General features: G+C 42.6%; 1 protein-coding gene across 1 annotated transcript in view; it reads right to left on the reverse strand.

The window, feature by feature from the left end:
- The window catches only part of abhd3 (abhydrolase domain containing 3, phospholipase), an 87508-nt gene that overhangs the window by 37696 nt on the left and 28458 nt on the right, over window positions 1-21354 (reverse strand). The window contains exons 4-8 of the mRNA XM_041189278.1: window positions 17541-17586; window positions 13521-13633; window positions 11970-12143; window positions 2727-2775; window positions 2457-2622 (exon numbers count right to left, since the gene is read on the reverse strand). Of these exons, the coding sequence (XP_041045212.1) occupies window positions 2457-2622; window positions 2727-2775; window positions 11970-12143; window positions 13521-13633; window positions 17541-17586 (548 nt within the window). The remainder of the gene's footprint in view (window positions 1-2456; window positions 2623-2726; window positions 2776-11969; window positions 12144-13520; window positions 13634-17540; window positions 17587-21354) is intronic.

Raw genomic sequence — 21354 nt, forward strand, 5'->3', positions numbered from 1 at the left:
AGGGAATGTTGTTTGTGCGCTACCTCTTTGTTCCCTGCAGGTACATTCCTGACTCCTGCATGGCTACAGACCTGTGCAGCTTAGAGGGAACATTGGTTGTGGGGCTGGAGGAACTTACAGAGATAGTATGGGGCAAGGCCATGGGAGTTTTTGAAAACGTGGATGAGAATTTTAATATCATGGTGTTGCTTAACCGGGATCCAGCGTAGGTCAGTGAGGGTGATGGGTGATTGAAACATGGTGTGATTAGGATATAGGAGCAGAGGTTTGGAAGAGTTCAAGAGTGGAAGATGAGGGCCTGGCCAGTTGCGTGTTTAATAGCCAAGTCTAGAGGTAACAAAGGCATGAGTGAGCATTGCTGTCTTTTCTTGTTCAAGATAATTTACTCCCCTAACATCTCCTTTAACACTGTTAATTGTATTGTATGGTTGACTTTTCTGGAGCATATTTTGATTGAGACCTCTTTCTCTGTCATTTGCCACTTTCCTCTCTCTCCTTCACAAACACCTAGAATATGAATGTCCCAAATACCATCTTTGGGCCACACGTGGCCACAAAACAAAGGCTACACTATTTTACTTGCTGGTTTGTCCTGTTAGGATATTTTGGGCTTAAAGATTTGGGGATGGCTGCTTTTAGCATTGCCTCATTGGTGGACAAATTCTAAACCCGAACAACAATTGCACAGAATTCTATGGAATATATAGCACAAAAAAAGGTAATTTGGCCCAATTACTTCATGTTTGCATTTATGCACCACTAGATCTTCTCCTATGCTTCCTTACCTAACTCTTATAAACAGAATTCTCTATTCCCTCTTTAATCATATGCCCATCTGGCTTCCCCTTAAATATGTCTGTGCTGTTCACCTCAATGACTCCCTGTGGTTCCACATTCTCAACACTCTCTGGCTAAAGAAGTTTCTTCTAAATTCCCAAATTGATTTCTTGGTGACTGTCCTATATTAGTGACCTCTAGTTTTGATTTTCCTCACAAGTGGAAATATTCTCTCAGTGTTGACTCTTTCAAAAAATTTCATGATTTTAAAGACCCTCTCAAGAGAAAAGATATCCAGCCAAGCCTCATCATTCATTGTTGGTTGAGAGGCCAGAGATCCATTATCCTGTTCAAACAACTGAACCCCTGGGAAAACATCGCTTGATTGACACCTCTGGCTGTCTGATCTATGCTGTCAATTTCACAAATTGTTTAATTACGCAAAGTGAAGAGGTTTGAAGTGCCTGCAGTTTCAGCTATTGATACCTTAAGGGGTCAGGATTATTGACACTTTTATTGGGCTGTAGTAAAACAGAGTATTTTTATTTAAAGGAAGTGAAAATTATTGTTGAATGACTTTTTTTTAAAACATAAACATATCTGACTGTCACTATAGTATTCATTGTCTCTGTACAGTGTATACAGTATGGAAATACCATAGCTTGGCATGGGGGTGTATGAGGGGGCCATAGATGTTTTTTGGGGGTGTACCTTGGCATGAAAGTATGAAGGGCCATAGGGGTGGGTGGTGGAATGAATTGGCATGGATGGGGCTGGGGGTGGGGGTGGTTTTTGGGGGTGAGGTGTGTGAGGGCTGAGGGCTAGAGGATCTCTCTGTTTTTATTATAACTGAGACAAAGTCCCACAGCACCAATGTAGGCCTTTTAAACAGCCTGTCTTTGCACCTAGCAGCTCCTGTGGTTGCCTCCGAACTTTTTCCTAGGTCAGCTGGCCCAACTGCAGTCTATGCCCACCGATCCCACAATTAAAATTCCATCCTTTTGGGCACTTTCTCTTGAGGCGGGAGGGCTGAGTTGGGTATTTTCCCAACTCCCGCTACCCACCTGGAGGATGAAAACCCAACCTGTCATTTCTCATCTCATCTTCCAAGGGTATGTCCATCTGATCCATCTCCATGGTAAATCCTGAAGCAAAATAATTCCTCAATATTTCTTCTATCAGTGCCTGTGATTTTATCATGCCCATCTCTTAGGGGCATTATTACTATCCCAAATAACCTTTCTTTAGCTATATATCTGTAGAATATTTTCCTTTTTTATCTTGCAAGATCTGTTTGCATCAACAATTTGGGATGAATGCAAGTTAATGATAACTTAAATTTTAATTTTATACATCAAATTCTGTGCATGAGGCTCCCGCTATAAAATGTCACAAAACAGAATTTTCTGCTGATTAATTTTGATCTCATATCCAGCAAAGCCATTTGCCCTTACATGTGACCACCCCCCCCAACCCACTCAACAACCTGCTCATTCCCAAGGCTCCATAGTATGCAGCTAAGCACCCCGCAAAGATAAAAAGTTTGCACATTCTTGATCAGGAAAACCTGTGTGTGAAAATAAGTGGACAATGAATTTTGAACTCTGATCTCCTAACTGCCAGCCTAAAACTTTAGATTTAAATGTTCAAGAGCCTCCAAATATAAAATATAAACTTACCATGACCTGGTGAGAAGACATCATCTAAAGCATTCAGGCATAAGATAGGAATTTCGATGGACTTTAGTTTGTGGTAAGGACTGGCATCTCTGTAGTAATCAACAATTGTTTTGTAACCAAACATCACTGATGTAAACCGTTCATCAAATTCTCGGATAGTTTTGGCCTATATTGAAATAAGTCAAGCAAGCATCAAATGAAAGCAAAACACATTTACTGTATTCAAACTTATTTCCAAAATGAACAGAAAGTAATGAAGGAACTATTTACCTTCAGGATGTAATCAATGTCAAATAATTTTTCCAAGACATGTCTGTGCCTATAATGCAAAAAGAAACTATAGGGATTTCTGAAACACAAGATTTCAAAGTACACATAAAAAACCTGAAGTAAAAGTTTAGTAATTAAGGAATTGTGTATTGGGGTAGGTGGGGAAGTGGGAGAAAGCAGTATAATTGGCCTTAACTTTTCTCAGCTAAGATGGGGAAAAGATGATCAGCAAGGGTTCCAGCTCCTGAGCTTTGCTATAATGTATGCGGTTGGAAGTCAGGTAAGATCAGGATTTGGATGTAATCTCCCTCCAGTCAAGTAGCTCATTGCCACTCACCATCATGATGAATGGATAGTTGGACAAAGTACCAGAAGGTGGCCAGTACCATTGAACCATATTTCAGCACAAGCCATCGCTTTTAAGGAGAGAAGGAGTAAAGAAGAAAAGAATGTTAAAAATTGTTTAGGGATTGAAGATTATGAAGCAGTTTGTGAGCAGCTGAGTTATTTGAGTATATTTAAATAGTAACAATTATTTGTTGGAAGAGCAAAGGCAATTACCAACCTCTTTGCTGATTAGAAAGAATGACACTTTGGACCCACACGTACAGATGTGGGCAAAAAACAAATTAAACACAGGCACTCACTTTGCACAGGAACTACCTGCGTCTTCCAAATGCTGATACCAAGGGCAATTTCTTTTCTTTAATCAGGGGCTTTGAATACAAATTCAGCTGCTCCTTTAGGCGATATACTCTCATTAACTATTCTATCCAATGCACAGAAAATTTGAGCACCTATACATTAAAATCCGAATGTTATTTCATTATTATAAGCGTATTATTAGAAATCATAAATTGGTTACAGCACCATTAAGCCTGTCGTATCCATGCTAGGTTCCTGCAGGAGCAACTCACCAACTCCCACACCCCTGCCTTTTCCCTGTCATCCTGCAATTTTTTTTTCTCTTCAGGTAATTACCTAATTCCCTTTTGAAAGTTGTTATTGAATCTGCTTCCACCACACTGTCAGGGTAGTTATTCTAGATCCTAAGCACTTATAAAAACATGAGAAGTAAAAGCAGTAGGCCATATGGTAAATCAAGCCTGTTCTGCCATTCAATATGATCATGGCTGATCTTTGGCTTCAACTCCACATTCCTCCAGCCTGTTCCCCATATCCCTTAATTCTCTGAGAGACCAAAAATCTGTCTATTTCAGCCTTAAATTCAACATTGAAGCATCTGCACCCTCTGGGGTAGAGAATTCCAAAGATTCACAATCCTTTGAGTGAAGAAATATTTCCTCATCTCAGTTCTAAATGATCAATCTCTTATCCTCAGACTGTGCCCCTGTGTTCTAGATTAGCCACTGGGGAAACAACCTTTCAGTGTCTAAGCTATCAGGCTCCTTCAGAATCTTGCAGGTTTCAATGAGATCACGTCTCATTCTTCTAGACTCCAGAGAGTAAAGACCCTATTTACTTAGCCTCTTATCATCAGGCAACCCTCTCAACCAAGGGATTAACCAAGTGATTTAGCAAAAACAAAAAATGTTGGAAAAACTCAGCATGTCTGACAGCATCTGTAGAGAGAAAGACAGAGTCAACGTTTCAAGTCCATATGACTTCTTCAGAGCTAAAGGTAGTAGAAATGTGGTGAAATATCTACTGTTTAAGGGGGATGGAATCGGTGAAGCTGTGTAGAAGGCCAACGATAGGTGGAGATAAAGGAGAGATTGAGAGAGATGTCATAAACAGAAGGTCAAAGGGTTGTGAATAGTGGTGATGCTGGCTAAAGGAGGTGCTAATGGTGACATCAAAAGTGGAAAGCAGAATGTGATAATGACAGGACCAGGGGAAGCATTCTAGAAAGTGACAGATGGTCCTAGTGGAGGTGGGGTGGAGGGGAGGGGACGGTGGTGGGAATAAAGATTGAAAATAGGCTAAAAGCTTAGAATAAACCAACGAATAAAAATGGAAATAAATTTTTAAAATAACAATAATGAAAATAAGTGGAAAGTCAATTTAAAAATAAAAATGAATATACATAAAAAGGGGGATCAAAAAGGGGCGGGGATGGAGGAGAATGTTCATGGTCTGTAGTTGTTGAACTCAATGTTAAGTCCAGGAGGCTGTAAGATGCCTAATTGGAAGATGAGTTATTGTTTCTACCATTTGTGCTGAGCTTCAAGCAGGCCAAGGACAGATGTGTGGGCATGAGAGCAGGATGGATGTGTTGAAATGGCAAGCGACAGGGAGGTCTGGGTCATGCTTGTGGACAGACCAAAGGTGTTCCGCAAAGCGCTCACCCAGTCTGCGTTTGGTCTCTCCAATGTAGAGGAGACTACATTGGGAGCAGTGAATGCAGTAGACCAAATTGAGGGAAGTGCAAGTGAAGTGCTGCTTCACTTGAAAGGAGTGTTTGAGCCCTTGGATGGTGAGGACGTGGAAGTAAAGGGCCAGGAGTTGCACCTTCTGTGATTGAATGGGAAGGTACAGTGGGGGGGATTGAGGTATTGGGGGTGATGGAGGAGTGGACCAAGGTGTCACAGGTCCCAATGGAATGCCGACAGGGGGATGAAGGGAAGATGCGTTTGGTGGTGGCATCATGCTGGAGTTGGCAGAAATGGTGGAGGATGATCCTTTGAATGAATAAACTGGGGGGTGAAAAGTGAGGATAAGGGGGACCCTATCATAGTCTGGGAGGGAGAGGAAGGTGTGAGGGCAGAGGCGCGGGAGATGGGTCAGGCACGGTTGAGGGCCCTGTCAACCACCGTGGGTGGGAAACCTCAGTTAAGGAAGAAGGAAGCACTGTTTTGGAAAGTGGCATCATGGAAACAGATATGACGGAGGCGAAGGAACTGAGAGAATGGGATGGAGTCCTTACAGGAAGCAGGGTGTGAGGAACTCTAGTTGAGGTAGCTGTAGGAGTTAGTAGGCTTGTAATGAATATTGGTGGACAGTCTATCACCAGAAATTGAGACAGAGAGGTCAAGGAAGGAAAGGGTTGGAGATGGACCATATGAATGTGATGGAAGTGTGGAAATTGGAAGCAAAATTGATAAATTTTTCCAGGTCCAGACCAGAGCATGAAGCGGCACCAAAACAGTCATTGATGTACCGGAGAAAGAGTTGTAGGAGGGTGCCTGAGTAGGACTGGAACAAAGAATGTTCCACGTACCCCATAAAGAGACAGGCATAACTGGGTCCCATGCGGGTACCCATAGCCACACCTTTTATTTGGAGGAAGTGAGACAAGTTTAAGGAGAAATTATTCAGTGAGAGAGCAAGTTCAGCCAGACAGAGGAGAGTGGCGATGGATGGGGATTGTTTGGGTCTTTTTCCAGCAATTTTTGTTTTTGTTTCAGATTATTCACATTTTTTTGTCTTTATCTCAGCGATTTAGCAGTTGCCGGCAACATTCCAGAAGTGGGCATTTCAGAGCTTCTGCGATTTTCATGAAGGTGGCTGTGTTTTGGAAGTCTCACTTGCAGAGTGGAGAAATAAACCGTGAAGTGGAGGTGGGAAGAGTATAAAAGTTGTGTAAAAATGGTGTTGCCTCCCTTACAGTTCAACATGAAATGCTATAGCCTGAGTTATATCAGAGTTTGCTAAAGTGATCAATGACAGTGCTGTGTTTGGAAAAGGTAAGTGATCATTAAATAATTTGGCTGCTGCATTACTTCTGACAACTGCAAGCCTCATTCATTCATGGGATGTGGGCATTTATTGCCCATCCTTAGTTGTCCTTGAGGTGGTGGTGAGCTGCTTTCTTGAACTGCTGCAGTCCATGTGGAGAAACGGCGATATATTTCCAAGTCAGGATGGCGAGTGACTTGGAGGGGAACTTCCAGGTGGTGGTGTTCCCATCTATCTCCTGCCCTTGTCCTTCTAGATGGTAGTGGCTGTGAGTTTGGAAGATGTTGCTGAAGGAACCTTGGTGAATTCCTGCAGTGCATCTTGTAGATGGTACACACTGCTACAACTGTGTGTCGGTGGTGGAGGCAGTGAATGTTTGTTGATGTGGTGCCAATCAAGCAGGCTGCTTTGTCCTGGAAGGTGTCAAGCTTCTTGAGTGCTGTGGGAGCTGCAGTCATCCAGGCAAGTGGTAAGTATTCCATCACACTCCTGACTTGTGCCTTGTAGATGGTAGACAGGCTTTGGGGAGTCAGAAGGTGAGTTACTCATCGCAGGATCCCTAGCCTCTGTAGCCACAGTATTTATATGGCTAGTCCAGTTCAGTTTCTGGTCAATAACATACTGGGGGTTACTGAGAGTGGGGGATTCAGTGATGGTAATGCCATTGAACGTCAAGGGGCGATGATTAGATCCTCTCTTGTTGGAGAGAGTCATTGCCTGGCACTCGTGTGGCGCAAATGTTACTTGCCACTTGTCAACCCAAGCCTGGATATTGTCCAGGTCTTGCTGAATTCAACCATGGACTGCTTCATTATCTGAGGAGTTGCAAATGGTGAACATTGTGCAATCATTAGCGAACATCCCCACTTCTGACCTTATGATGGAAGGACCGTCATTGATGAAGCAGCTGAAGATGGTTGGGCTGAGGACACTGCCCTGAGGAACTCCTGAAGTGATGTCCTGGCACTGAGATGACTGACCTCCAACAACCACAACCATCTTCCTTTGTACTAAGTATGACTCCAACCAGTGGAGAGCTTTCCCCCGATTCCCATTGACTCCAGGTTTGCTAGGGCTCCTTACAGATTGGGTTTGAGTACAATTCTGCTGCTGCTGCTGATGGCCCACCTCATGGATGGCCAGTCTTGAGTTGCTAGATCTGTTCAAAATTTATCCCATTTAACACAGTGATAGTGCCACACAACGCGATGGAGGGTATCCTAACGTGAAGGCAGGATTTCGTCTCCTCAGCGACTGTGCTGTGGTCTCTCCTACCAACACTGTCATAGCAGATGCATCTGCGGCAGGCAGGTTGGTGAGGATGAGGTCAAGTATGTTTTTCCCTCTTGTTGGTTCCCTGACCGCCTACTGCAGACTCAGTCTAGCAGTTTTGTCCTTTAGGACTCGGTCGCCTCAGTCAGTAGTGGTGCTACCGAGCCACTCTTGGTGATAGACGAAGTGGAGGAGCCACCCTCAGTGAGGTTCAACGTGGAGGAGCACTGATTCATCAGCTGAGGGAGGGCAGTGTGTGGTAATCAGCAGAATGTTTCCTTGCCCATGTTTGACCTGATGCCATGAGACATCATGGGATCTGGAATCGATGTTGAGGACTCCCAGGGCAACTCCCTTCTGACTGTATACCACTGTGCTGCCACCTCTGCTGGGATGGTGATGATGATGTCTGGGACATTATCTGTAAGGTATAATTCTGTGAGGATGACTATGTCAGGCTTTGCTTGACTAGTCTGTGAGACAGCTCCTCCAATTTTGGCACTAGGCCCCAGATATTAGTAAGGAGGACTTTGCTGGGTTGACAGCGCTGAGATCGCCATTGTCATTTCCGGTTCATAGGTCAATGCCGGGTGGTCCATCCAGTTTCATTTCTTTGAGGCTTTGCAGCAGTTTGTTACAACTGAGTGGCTTGTTAGGCCATTTCGGAGTGCATTTAAGACATTGCTGTTGGTTTGCAGTCACATGTAGGCCAGACCAGGTAATGACGGCAGGTTTCCTTCCCTAAAAGGCATTAGTGGACCAGATGGGTTTTTACAACATTCGGCAATGGTTTCATGGTCATCATTAGACTTTTAATTCCAGATTTTTATTGAATTCAAATTTCACTATCTGCCGCGGTGGGATTCAAACCTGGGTCCCTAGAGCATTACACTGGGTCTTTGGATTACTAGTCCAGCGACAATACCACTATGCCATCACCTCCCCTGGGAGAACAGCACTGCTGCAAATGCTGTTTTGTCTTCAGGTGCATTAGAATATATTATCCACTGGATTAAGTGCTATTCTGCTTTGTGCAATATTGAAAGGCTAGCCCAGTGTGAGTTCCAGAACTGATTGTTTAAACTCCTCCTATTGCTTTCATTCATTCTTTGCAGATCAGCTTAGCTACCTGTTTGGCTATTTAAAAGCTTTGACTGACGTAGAAGCTTTTGACTGTCTTCAAAACAACTAATGGATTCTGTACTGCAGAAAATGTGTCAAACAGGAATACCACGATGCCTTTGCACTGATGGCCATTTTCATGGCTATGAAGGTAGAAGAAGGATTCAGCAGCAAGGTGGCCCCAGTCAATGTGGCTTAATGCGCTACTGAAATCTGACCACCAACCTGTCATGGACATGTGGACAATGACAGCACCCCAATGCCCCCACATTAAACAAAGACATGTGCAGGCTTCTACCAGGGTCCAGTTGCCAAGTCCAGTGGTGATAGAGAATTGGAAACGGTGACAGGACTGTGAACCTGGGAGTCCCTAGTCTGCACACAGGTGACAGGAGATTATTGGACACCTGTGTAGGGACCGAGGTGTCTTTGGGCAGCAGCTTCTGTGACTGAGCAGTCCTCTTCAGGATACCCTCCTGCTCACCCCAAATGGGGAGGGGGTAGAAAAGGTGCCCTAAAAATAGGCTTTCCTACTTGCTCCCAGCTGGGGAACCACACTCTGTGGGGTCTCCATCTTGGTGGTCAAAAAAAAAATTACAACTTGGAATGTTAGAACACCTCATGGATAATCTCATGAGTTACCGTCCAGAAAGAAGAACGCGTTTGTATCATGTGAGCTATCAGGACTCCAAACTGACATCGCCACCCTCACTGAGACCTGCCTTCTCAAGGAGGAGCAGCTGAAGGAACGAGCAGGGGATACATCTTCTATTGGAAAGAAAAGACTGACAGCAGCCCTCACCTCCACAGAGTTGGTTTTGCCATTCGGAATAGGATCATGGATGCGCTGCCAGAACTCCCCAATTTTAGAAATGAAGGCCTCATGACACTTCACCTACACGTCAGCTGTAATCAATATGACACCATCATCACTGCTTATGTCTAACCCTTGACTCCAGTGAAGATGTTAAGGAAAAGTTCCATTCTGACCTTGATGAAGTCCTCACTACCATCCCAAAAGAAGAAATGATCATCCTTCCGGGGGACTTTAATGTAAAGGTTGACTGTGATTCTGATGTCTGGAGAGGAACCATTGGGATAAATGGGGTGGGAAAAGCCAATACAGATGGTGTTCTCCTGTTGACAAAGTGCACTTAGCACGGCCTCAATATAACAAACACATTCTTCTGCTAGAAGACAAATACAAAAACACATGGAGGCATCCCAGATTAAAGAACTGGCACATCCTGGATCATGCCATTCTTCAGCAGTGTGGCTTCACAGCCTCAGGTTAGGTGTATCATCTATGTGATTCCATTGTGGGTATCTCTGGCAGCTAGGTGAGCGGTGTAGAGATCTCGGCTACATCTGGCTCCTCCTTTTCCTGCTGCTCCACCTGTTTCTCCTTCCTTCTCCTGTAGCTGCAATCCTCTTTGCTGTGCTTTATGGCACAAAGTGCAACAAATCACTACCTCGTTGGTTCATACTGAAGGACACACCTTGTTCAGTCCAGTGACAATATAAAGAGACACTTATTGACACTGGTTATGTAGTAAATTTAAGAGTTACTTGCCTGTACTGTTTCACTTTGTGAATAAATCTAAAACTGAGTAAATATTAACTTCTGGTTTCCTACTTCATCAATTGGCGACTTGGAATTTAACACGGAGTAGAGCTGCAAAAGTTGCTGAGAGGGGTTAACAGGAGGGAAGTGTAGATTAAAGTCAAAAAGTCCAAGGAAGTAGAAATCAGTTCCAAAAGAAGGGAAAGCTCAACATCATAACAAATCCTTTCAGCAAAAGCCCTTCAATTCGCCAAGGTACAGCTGCCATAGGCTTTTTAGCCTGTCAAGTTCACAACCTGATCAATCCCCACTGTGCTCTCGCCTTCTTCATATTGGCAAGTTTCAGACAATTCCGGGATCCATGCTCTGGCAGTTAAAGCCAGGATACAGAGTTAAATTTTCAATCAGCTGCCACTTTGCATATGATAATTGCTAACCTGTTTCCATTGGGGTTTCCCAAGCACCTTGAAATATATACCAATTAAATCCTGAAGCCAGTGAGGTCATGTCGGGCTTCCAGCACACTTTTTTTTTTCCTTCTTTAACCCCTTTCTTAGGCTGACCCTCGGTTTTGGGGATGACTTGCTTCCACACTAAAAATGAGTTCTCAGGTGACTGAAGAGTCCAATGCACGACCTACAGTCTCTGTCACAGGTGGGGCAGATGGTGATAGGGAGAACAGGTGGGTGGGGTGCCATCCGTTCCCCCCACCACCCCCTTTAACCCCCCACCCCCAACTGCAGACATCACCACCCACACCACATGCAGATTAAAATTCTCCCCCATGGAAATTCTTTAAACCTGTCTAATTACATATTTGCCTTCCCATTGCTTAAAATATTATGTGTGGCCAAAAATCTGTTATCATCACTAATCCCTTCCTGAGGATTAATGACTTTGCAGGAGAAATTAATGTAGTGATCACTTGACACATACTGAAATAAAGTGCTTAAAGTACATGGAGAACTATTGAATATAATAGTGTAAATCAAAGTGACGGGCTGCATAACCTCTGTACTAAAGGAATTCACAGTGAAATAGCAACTGTACTTATCTGAAAGGTCATCGGAGCAAACCTGTGTATAAAATTCAGCCTCGTTTCACTACAAGAGGAGGCAGAAATCACTGCTGGCAATGTTATTGTAGAAAAGCTAACATGATTGTGACAGGTTGTCCTCTCCGATATTTTGAAAGAAACATCGACAGCCTTCATTAAAATACGGGAGAGCAGCATTTGATACAGGTACATCAGATACATTAAACTTTCATATTGCCAACAGAAATTTCTGCCCTTTGTCCTCTAAGGTGTCGCTAAACAACTGGCCAGCAGGAAGGATACCATATCATCAAGATATCATAGGCTCTCTTGGTTTCATTGACAAATTAAAATATAAAGATGACCTACTTTTAGACCAGAGGAAAATGTTTCATGAACAGGACCCCTGTGTAATTCACCCAAAATGATCATCCATTAACAATGGATTTATATCCAATTCTAACAGTTCCCCATGGCATTATTTTAAATTTAAAATTTTTATTGCATAATGATAGCAAGAAAAGCAAACCCACTCCAATAATGATTACAGGAAATGCCATTGTTATCAGTCATAGTGACACCAAGCTTTCCCTGTTCCTTAGATACCAACCTGTTGACGGAAGCTTGTAGACAATTGGTTAAGTAGTAATTAAACAATATCCAGTTAAGTGGTTTTTCAAGGGAAGCCGTGCACTCAAATACATCCCAGCCAATGGAGAAGACTACCGCTGCCTTCAGTGGGGTCTGCTGGCCAGTCTTACCCAGGTAATTCAACAGGAGCATTCTGTATCAGGCACGAAATGAAGATGTGCTTATTAAGTTGGCTTAACAATTCACTTTGCTACCTAAGCGTTAAGTAACACACTGGATTCCTATTTGCATTAGACTAGAACAGTAAAATGAATTGTTTAAGGTGACCCTGGTTGCAAGTGTACTCATGTGCTCTACATGGATTGGTAAGAGCCAGCTTCTTCATCAAATTACTTCAAATGATGAGTTCTCAAACTCATCTGAAAGTGTTTCATGAATCACTTTCCCTGATTGAGTGAAAATCTGAGGATAAGGTAACACCAGCTGACTTTCTCCACATCTTAGCAGCTATTTCAATGTAGTGTTATCGGAAGGCTAGGAACAGATTTTGTATCTGTGTTCCTTCCACACCTATATAAGAATATGTATGAAGGAGTGAGGGTGTTGGAACCTACTGACACTTCCAGGAGACAATAGCACAATAGAAAAAATGTTGCATACAATTAGATGTACATGCAACATCACTTGATTTACCAGAAATGACTGAGCCAGGAATAGACTAATTTGTGACACAAAAAAACAAAAAACCCTGGAAAAACTCAGCAGGTCTGACAAAGGCCTTAGCCTTTTAGCCTATTTTGATCCCTTCCCCCCACCCCACCCCCACTAGGGCTATCTGTACCTTTTTTATCATATTCCTTAGATAATATCACCAGCTTCAACACCTCTTTGTCCTTTTGTCTATGACATCTTTTGGTTATGTCCACCTATCACTGGCCCTCTATCCAGCTCTACCTGTCCCACCCCCCTTAAATCAGCTTATATTTCACCTCTTTTCTATTTTTCCTTAGTTCTGATGAAGAGTCATACGGACTTGAAACGTTAACTGTGTTCCTCTCTGCAGATGCTGTCAGAACTGCTGAGTTTTTCCAGGTATTTTTGTTTTTGTTTTGGATTTCCAGCAACCGCAGTTTTTTGCTTTTAGACTAATTTGTGTCCCAGTCTAAATATTTGCAGATGGATTTTATTGCTGGCTACATTTAAACTGCTGGCATTCTTTCACAAGCCTGGCAATACTGTCCTTCGTTCATTGCATTGACTTTTGTGGGCCTTAATGTGTGTGAAGTGACTGCTGCCTTTTGCTTAGATGACAAAATTAATGCTCTTCAAAATAATTCATTACATTAAATACTTTGTGATGCCTCAAGTTACATGATAAGGTCTCAATGGTTTCCTTCTCTATTTTTGCTGCTTCATGTTCTAATATACAAGATGTTTTTTAATCTACATTAAAATCCATCTGCAATTCCTTAAATTTTCTGCTTCAATCTTATAAACTTTGAATTTCACCCACAGATTATGATGCAATTGTCTACTTGTTGCATTCTCATATTGAGGATGAAGGACTCACCCGCCCATAGAGACACCTGCAGCCATCAGTGGAGCTTCCGCAAATGTTTTTTGCACATGTGAAATGACTGTTTCTAAATCTTCTGTGTTGGCTGCACAGTATGTTCTGGGAGTCTAGAACCAGTCATACAAAGTGGCACAGTAAGTAATATGGGCGACTCCAATGCAGAAAGCAAAATTAATTGTTACCAGGTCTAAGATGTCAAATTTAGCAAGTTCAGGATTATCTGTACAATTGTAAGCTGGAAAGATGAGATAGGTATTTAAAAATTAAATCCTCTAGTGAGAAAAATTACAATTTTCAAATTAATTGTTGGGATTGTCCTCCCGATTCAGGATGGCTTTCCATGTTACATTTGCACATCAGTGACTGAAATAAAGTTTTATATTTTGTGGTTTTGGCATTATTGTGGTGTACTGGGTATTATGTTAGTGCTGTAATTAGAAGTTTTAAGGTTTTAATTCTAGGCCTATTTGGCTTAGAAATTCAATGACGCTGCACACATTTTACAGTGCTAAATGAACCTTCAATTTGGACAGCAGCATGTGGACAATTATAATGAGCCGCATGAGTACCGCTGGCTACAATAGTGTAGGCAAAAAATAGGTGGCCAGAGCCTGTTTCTGAAAATGGTGCCAGGATCTTCACATTTTCAATTAAAGAACCTAACATTTGTTTGAGGTCCCCCCTGTAATATTAGTTTGCCCTGAGGCAGCCAGGGCTGACTACATTCGTGAAAATCAGGTTTACATTGCAGCCTAACATGCATTCCTAAAGGATCCTTTGTAGTCTGTTACAAAAAAGGTTAGTTTGCTCAATATACTTATCTGAATGTGGAGCCAGGAGGAGCACCCAGGAACTCACTTTAAGAGCTGCTTTATCAATTTAAATTGGCCTTAGTAAGGCCACTGGAAATTGTGCAGAGAAGATGGACAATTGCCACTTCCCAAGGCAACATGATGGGTTGGACATTCTGCCAATCATTAAAATGAGGCCCAGGAATTAAAATCGCTCAAGCCTCACTTTTGGCAACATCATTGGGGGCTTGTTGGTTGCACTGCGCCCTTCCCACTCGATTCCCTCATGCTTAAGTTAAGGCTTTTAGTGTCTCAAAATTGTGCTTTATACACACTGAATGAACTATTATTTTTCAGGGAAATAAATAACTTTAATTTACAAAACAAAGAGTACAGCTCAAAAACTGAATTAGTTGTTCAAGCAAAAACACTATACAAGGTTGAAGTTGGATATAGATTACCATGCAATAGAAAATCACTTCAGAATTTTGTGACAATTGATACAGGCTGAGGACATAGTTTATAATTTATTGAAGGCATTCCAAAAGCAGTGCATTCTAATGGCATTCATAATAAAAACCACAACTGAGCATGATGTTGAACTATAGGGAATAGTTTTCTGGAATAGTACCAGTACTAAATGAAAACAAAATTCTAATTTCCTTTTCTCATTTTCTTTTGTACTGCGCAGAACTACACAGAATGCACAGCTCAGAAACAGACCATTTGGCCCGACTGATCTAAGCTGGTTTATATTCCAAATTTGCCTCTTCATTCAACCCTGTTGGGATGTTGACTAAGCTGGTTCAATGGATACCAGCTACTTTCCTCAACTATTGACTTATCACATGTAAGCCCTCTGTGTTCCACAGCTGTGCTGTGGCAAGGTGATCTCAACACACTTCAGGGATTGAACCTAGATGCAGTTCACACAATTTACCAACTCAGTGACTGGGGAGTGTTCAACTTACATTTTAAATCTGTTGATCTATTTCAGCTCTTTCTATTATCAAAGTTAAGAACTATTAGCTTTTAAACACCAAAAAATTATTTTCAATGTTCCAAGTGGCAGTTACAAACAATCCATATGTTATATTCACTATAGGGACTTGCCTCATAATAATTAAAGGCCTGTCGGCTAAAAAGTTAAAGTGGGTGAGCTGGCCAACCAGAGGCGGGGTCACCCCTGACATTTCTGCTGGTGTGCGGGCAGCCCACCTTCAGGGCTGAATCTTCTGGCTGGCGTGTGGGTGGCGGAGCCCACACGTCAGCACTTAAAATATTGCGCGCTGACATCACGCAAGCGTCCTGACGTCAGTGTGCAGCATCACGATGTTTTGGTCGGCGGGCGCGCTATGCTGCGCGATGTACGCCCATCATTAATTAAAGGCCTCATTAAGGCCATTAAGTGACCAATTGACCAGGATTTTGAGGGGTCCGTGCGAACTTCGAGCCGCGCATGGGCCCAATGGGCAGGCGGGTAAGTGATTTTTTCACAAACCTCATCCAGTGGCAAGATGAGGTTTGATTTTGGTTTTAAAAAAGTTTACTGAAGTGTTTGAGTACTTTGTTAACATGTCCCATCTCGTGTGACATTTTCACATGAGGGGGACATGTTAATGATTTTTAATTTTTCTATTTTTAATGTCTCGCAGACTTTCAGCGATCTCCCTGAGGCAGCGCTTTGCCTCAGGGAGATGAGCGTTCTTTTGTGCACGTGCATGAAAGAGCGCACTCTTGCAGTTGGGGAATCCTCCCACCCCCCCCGCACAGGAAGAGCATAGCGCTTCCTGTCGGCCGGCCCGCTGGGGGGGCCTTAATTGGCCCACCCACGTAAAATAGCAGCGGGGCCCGTTTCGGCAGCAGCGATCGGCTGCCCGCCCGCGGCCGAGTTGGTTGGGCCCACCCACCCATCAAGTGCAAAATTCTGCCCTTAGTGTTTAATCCAGCCCTTATGTTTGAAGAAAGAGTGAGTGGATTTTTAATTTAATTTGGTAACATGTTTTCAAGTGTGCTGCATGCCTGAAACACAAAAGGTATTTGCAGACTGTATTATTTTCCATATATTTTCTGTTTCTCCCCTCTGTATTTTTTCTTGTTTTTAATCCCAGGAGATTACATGACTTTTGGCAAATAGGAAGTGTCTGATCATGATGGTCCTGGCAGTAGAAATCTGTAGCAGGCTAGATGGATCAACTGTCATTGCCTGTCATTTTACTGATGTAAAATATACTGTTACTTTAGAACTCTTTGGGGTGAATTTTACAGCCCCTCACTGACATATTTGAAGGTGTGAGGGGTACATAAAATAAAGTGGATGGCCAGCCCACCCCTGACCTGCCCCCCATACTGTGGAAGGTGGATAAAGTGTCAGGCAGCCTGCCCATCCTTAGGCCTATTGACATGCTTATGAGGTGAATTAGTGACCACTTAACGACCTCATTCTACCTCCACTACAATAATACAGGCAGCTGGGGAAGGCCGGGGAACGCTGAGTAGCCTGACATGTTCTGCTGCATCGGCTAAAGGAAGGCTGGAAAATGGGGTCCTTCCTTTGAGGGATCCCCCATGCCCATTGGTGCATCCTCATTTGTGCATCCCCCTGGCCTCTAGAACCCAACTGCAGCCCCTCCCTCTTCACTGGGTTCACAAAAATGCCCCTGTACAAAATGTCCAGACTTCCTTGAAGTCCATCTTCAGTTCTTCTCGCGACTGTTTGTAATCCCAGTAGTGGCCACTGCTGTGTTCTGACGCTGCTGGGACGACAGAGCTGCTGGCCAATCAGATTGACTGGCAGCTCTTGAGGGTGGCACTTCCTGTCCCCGAGGGGCAGAAGTCCTACTCCTAACTCAGTAAGACTGTCCCCGGCATATTATTGCTGTGTGGCAGCCAGGTTTAAAGTTAGTGTCGTCCCGACTGGCTTTTCACCCGGGGCTGGATGGTGATGGGTGGATGAGCAATACATCCCCCGTAAAATTCACCCTTTTATATTGGCAATAGAAAAGTTACTGTTTCACTCTACAGGACAACCTACTTATCATGTGTGTTGGAGAGGGGAGAGTGGAACAAACTATTTTAATTTTCCACAGTTTGTGCTTTAATTTCCAATATACACTCCTGCCAGGGGAAGCTCCTTTCTAATACTGTGGACCCTCCCCATAAGCTTCAGATATGCATTAATAAGCAGCTCTCACAGTATTTATGCATTTAAAAAACAACTTACCAAAAGGCTCTCTCCAGAAACTCCTCTGTTGTTGAAAACAACACACCTAAGAGAAATCCAAAAATATTTTTCAGCATGTTCCACCAATATTTAATTTCGATTCTAAAAATACTAGAATATCTCCTAGGGCAAGGCTTATGTGGAGTCAACAGTTGCAACGATGCAAGAAAAAGTTGCTGGGGAAGTGCATGGAAGTCCCTTGAAAGTGTTTGGAAAGAAGTTTTGATTTTTTTTAGAGACAGTGAAGTGGTTTTTGATAGGCTCCTAGAAACTGAATGGTTTGTCCTTGCTGACTTTACTGGTGGAGCTTCTTCAGGAGGTTGTAAACATATCTTTTCTTTTCAGTTACCTCAGAAAAATGTTGAAAAGCTAATTGGTGTAAACTTTCAACTTTGGCAGCGGTTTCATTGGAAAGGAAAATTAAGTGGGGTGTATACTAGGAAGCTGATCCGCTAGCACCCTCTACACCTCCAAATTTGAAATTTCCACCCAATGTTTTCCTTTGTCTCAGATGCTACATCTAAAAAAAAAATTCAATTGATCTCAACTGCTTCTAATAAATCTTTTCATCTGCAGTGATTTTCTATTGATACAGGAATGTGTAGAAGGGTTAGAGCTCCAAACAGCTCTATGAATGGCTAACCTTGCTGTCAATAATAAAGATAATTGGTCTAGGAACCCACATAAACTCAAGGCTTAGAGTTTTTGCAAAGGCACAGGATGCTGGTGGAAAACGTGTTTAAAAGCATCCCAAACAGAGATGGATAGACTTCCTGACCATTTCAGAGCAGAAATAAAAACAAAAAACAAAAAAACTGCGGATGCTGGAAATACAAAACAAAAACAGAATTACCTGGAAAAACTCAGCAGGTCTGGCAGCATCGGCGGAGAAGAAAAGAGTTGACGTTTCGAGTCCTCATGACCCTTCCTAGTTCTGTCGAAGTGTCATGAGGACTCGAAACGTCAACTCTTTTCTTCTCCGCCGATGCTGCCAGACCTGCTGAGTTTTTCCAGGTAATTCTGTTTTTGTTTTCAGAGCAGAAGCCATTTCTGCCAGTTTTCCACCATAAATAAATTTGTTTTTATACAACTTACATTTCAATACCAGCTAAAGAACCTCAAGAGGAATGGGCCTGCCCATCACTACTAATAATGAAAAGTAATCCTTTAACTGGCATTAGACCCTTCATTTGCAAATTCAAGAGGCCTAGTTTATATTAGTGAGCTTCCAGGACATGATATTGGAACAGATATCTCAAAAGCAAACAGAAGCAGTAACCCTGTTGATAGTAGCTCCCCTAATCTATGGACACAGAGGCCAACTGTGGCACGCTTATCACTGGTTCCAGCTTAGATCATGAAACTCAAGAGTTTGGAAATGGAATCTGACATTTTCCAGGTTTTATTGTTCAGTTGCTCATTAGATGACACTAATCAGGACAACAGATTCGATGATGGTTTTACTGTAAGTTGGTAATGATACAGGAGATGGAATGTAAATACCGGAAGCAGCATGAACTCTTCTTGATGTTGCTGTTTGTTATTTTTACTTATCTGCTTTATGCCCATGATAAAAAGGACCACAGATGCAGCAAAAACATCAGTGATGTGTTTTCCTGCAAGTGTAACAGCATCTGACTAAAAACACCTTTATAGCAGTTGTAGAGATAGACAATATGTCACAATAAGATATATCACACAACGTCACAGGTGAGGCTGTGCAACAAAGCTGTGAATCAGCCTCTTTAATTATATTTGTAAAAAATCTTAATACCAGTCACAATATCTATAATTTTTGAACTTTTAGATGTATTTGTGTTTTTGGGGTCAAGGTGAATGAATGTATAGCAAAAAAAAAAAATCAGTGTGTTTCAATTACTGATACTCACTTCAGGCATTTTCTGAAGATGTTATTAGTTGCATCATGTCATGTGCATTCCATCGAGTATATGACATGAATAATAATAATGCACAGGGTTCATTCTTTTAAGTCTAAATCAGTAAAATTACATAAGAGTGACATCTTATCTACTGCACCCACGTGTAAAATCCGAGGCCGAACCTGTCTCCAGTTGGCTGACTGCCATTAATTGGCTTGAGGTGGGACTTCCATTTCTCAGAAACAGGAAGGCCTGTCTCAGAGAGCTGTCAGCTAATCAGAGGACGGCAGCTCTCCAGTACTGGCAGCACCATTGGGATTGGAGGCCACTGCTAGTATTGCAGCAAAGTCTGTGGTGGAGCCAGGACTGGAGATAAGCCTCGGGTCTCACTGGGGCCAGGCTGGCAGATTCTGGCAAGCTACCACATTAAGGAAGCAGCCCTCTTGCCTGCCATCAGCCTACGTGGAAAAAATTGGTATGGGCCTCTCCTACCACTGGTTAAAACCCAGTGGCAGTGGGATGAGGCCCCTTAAGTGGACATTAATTGGCCACTTAAGGCCCTCAATTTGCCCAATGTTTCCCTACCACTGGTAAAATTGGGGTGGGGGAAGGGACAGGTGGGTAAATTTTCTTTGCTTTCAACTGTTCTATACTTTTCACAAAATAAAAATTACTTGCAACATGTCTGCTTTAAGGTGCCATTCTCCTTAAAAGAGAGTAATGTCTATAACCATGCAAAATTATCATATCTTCTAAGACAAGAAACATCTTTCACATTCCATTGAGAACCTGGGTTGGATATTCACTCTGGAGGTGGATAGATCAAGTTAGGAAATTTCCAAGCTTGGTGCACCCACCTCGGGTGCAGAATGGAGCCATCCCCTTCATCCATGGATGCAGATTGGAGGCACACACAGGAGCTGTCGAGTGCCGAGGCAGACTGTTTGAAAGGCCCCATCAACACCCCTTCGACCTTTTGTTTATGACACCTTTTGCAATCTCTCCTTTGCCTCCACCTATTACTGGCCTTCTATCCAGCTTCATCTGTTCCACCCGCACACCCTCCCCTTAAATAATATATATTTCACCACATTTCTACTCTTTTGTTCTGAAGAAGAGTCATCTGGACTCAAAACGTTAACTCTGTCTTTCTCTCCACAGATGATGTCAGACCTGCTGAGTTTTTCCAGCAATTTTTGTTTTTGTTTCAGATTTCCAGCATCTGCAGTATTTTGCTTTTATCTTAGTGTTTAAAAGGCCCACCTCACTGCATTAGGACTTCATCCCAGTTTTTTTCTTAAATATTAGGCCCTCTAGCTTTCACCCCTCACACTCCATCACCACTCCACTCACTCCCCCTGCCCAATGCATGTCAACTCATGCCCCCTACCCACCCCTCCAGGGGCTTTCATAACCTCCATGCCAACTCATACCCCTCCACCCAACCCCTTATAGTGTCCATGCCAACTTAATGCAAACTTATGCCCCCCATCCACCACCCTTTGCCCTTACACACCATCCATGCCAACTAATCCAGTATCCACCATGGATAGACCTCAGGAGCCATGTTGAGATGGAATAAAATAAAGATTTAAATATCTATCACAGTTTTCACCATAAACAAACATTGCCATTCATAAAAGCCAATTTAAAACTTTAAAAGCCCCTCAAATACTTAATCCCTTTTCAAAATAAATAAACTTGTATTAATCACCCCACCTCAAAGACAGCTAATCCTTTAACAACCTCTTTGAGCTGTCAATCAAACTGTGATCTTACAAACTCCCTGCTGGATAATTGTAGGTTGTGGAAAGCATATATATTGATAGCTCTTGGGATAATGTCAACAAAGAGCTATTGTAACTGCTAGAATAGATCTTCTTCAACTTTTACTGACACAAGCAGCTTTTTTTAAAAAAAAGTTGAGGATTTAA

This window comes from Carcharodon carcharias, chromosome 6 (assembly GCF_017639515.1).
Source record: "Carcharodon carcharias isolate sCarCar2 chromosome 6, sCarCar2.pri, whole genome shotgun sequence".
Classification (NCBI taxonomy): Eukaryota; Metazoa; Chordata; class Chondrichthyes; order Lamniformes; family Lamnidae; genus Carcharodon; species Carcharodon carcharias.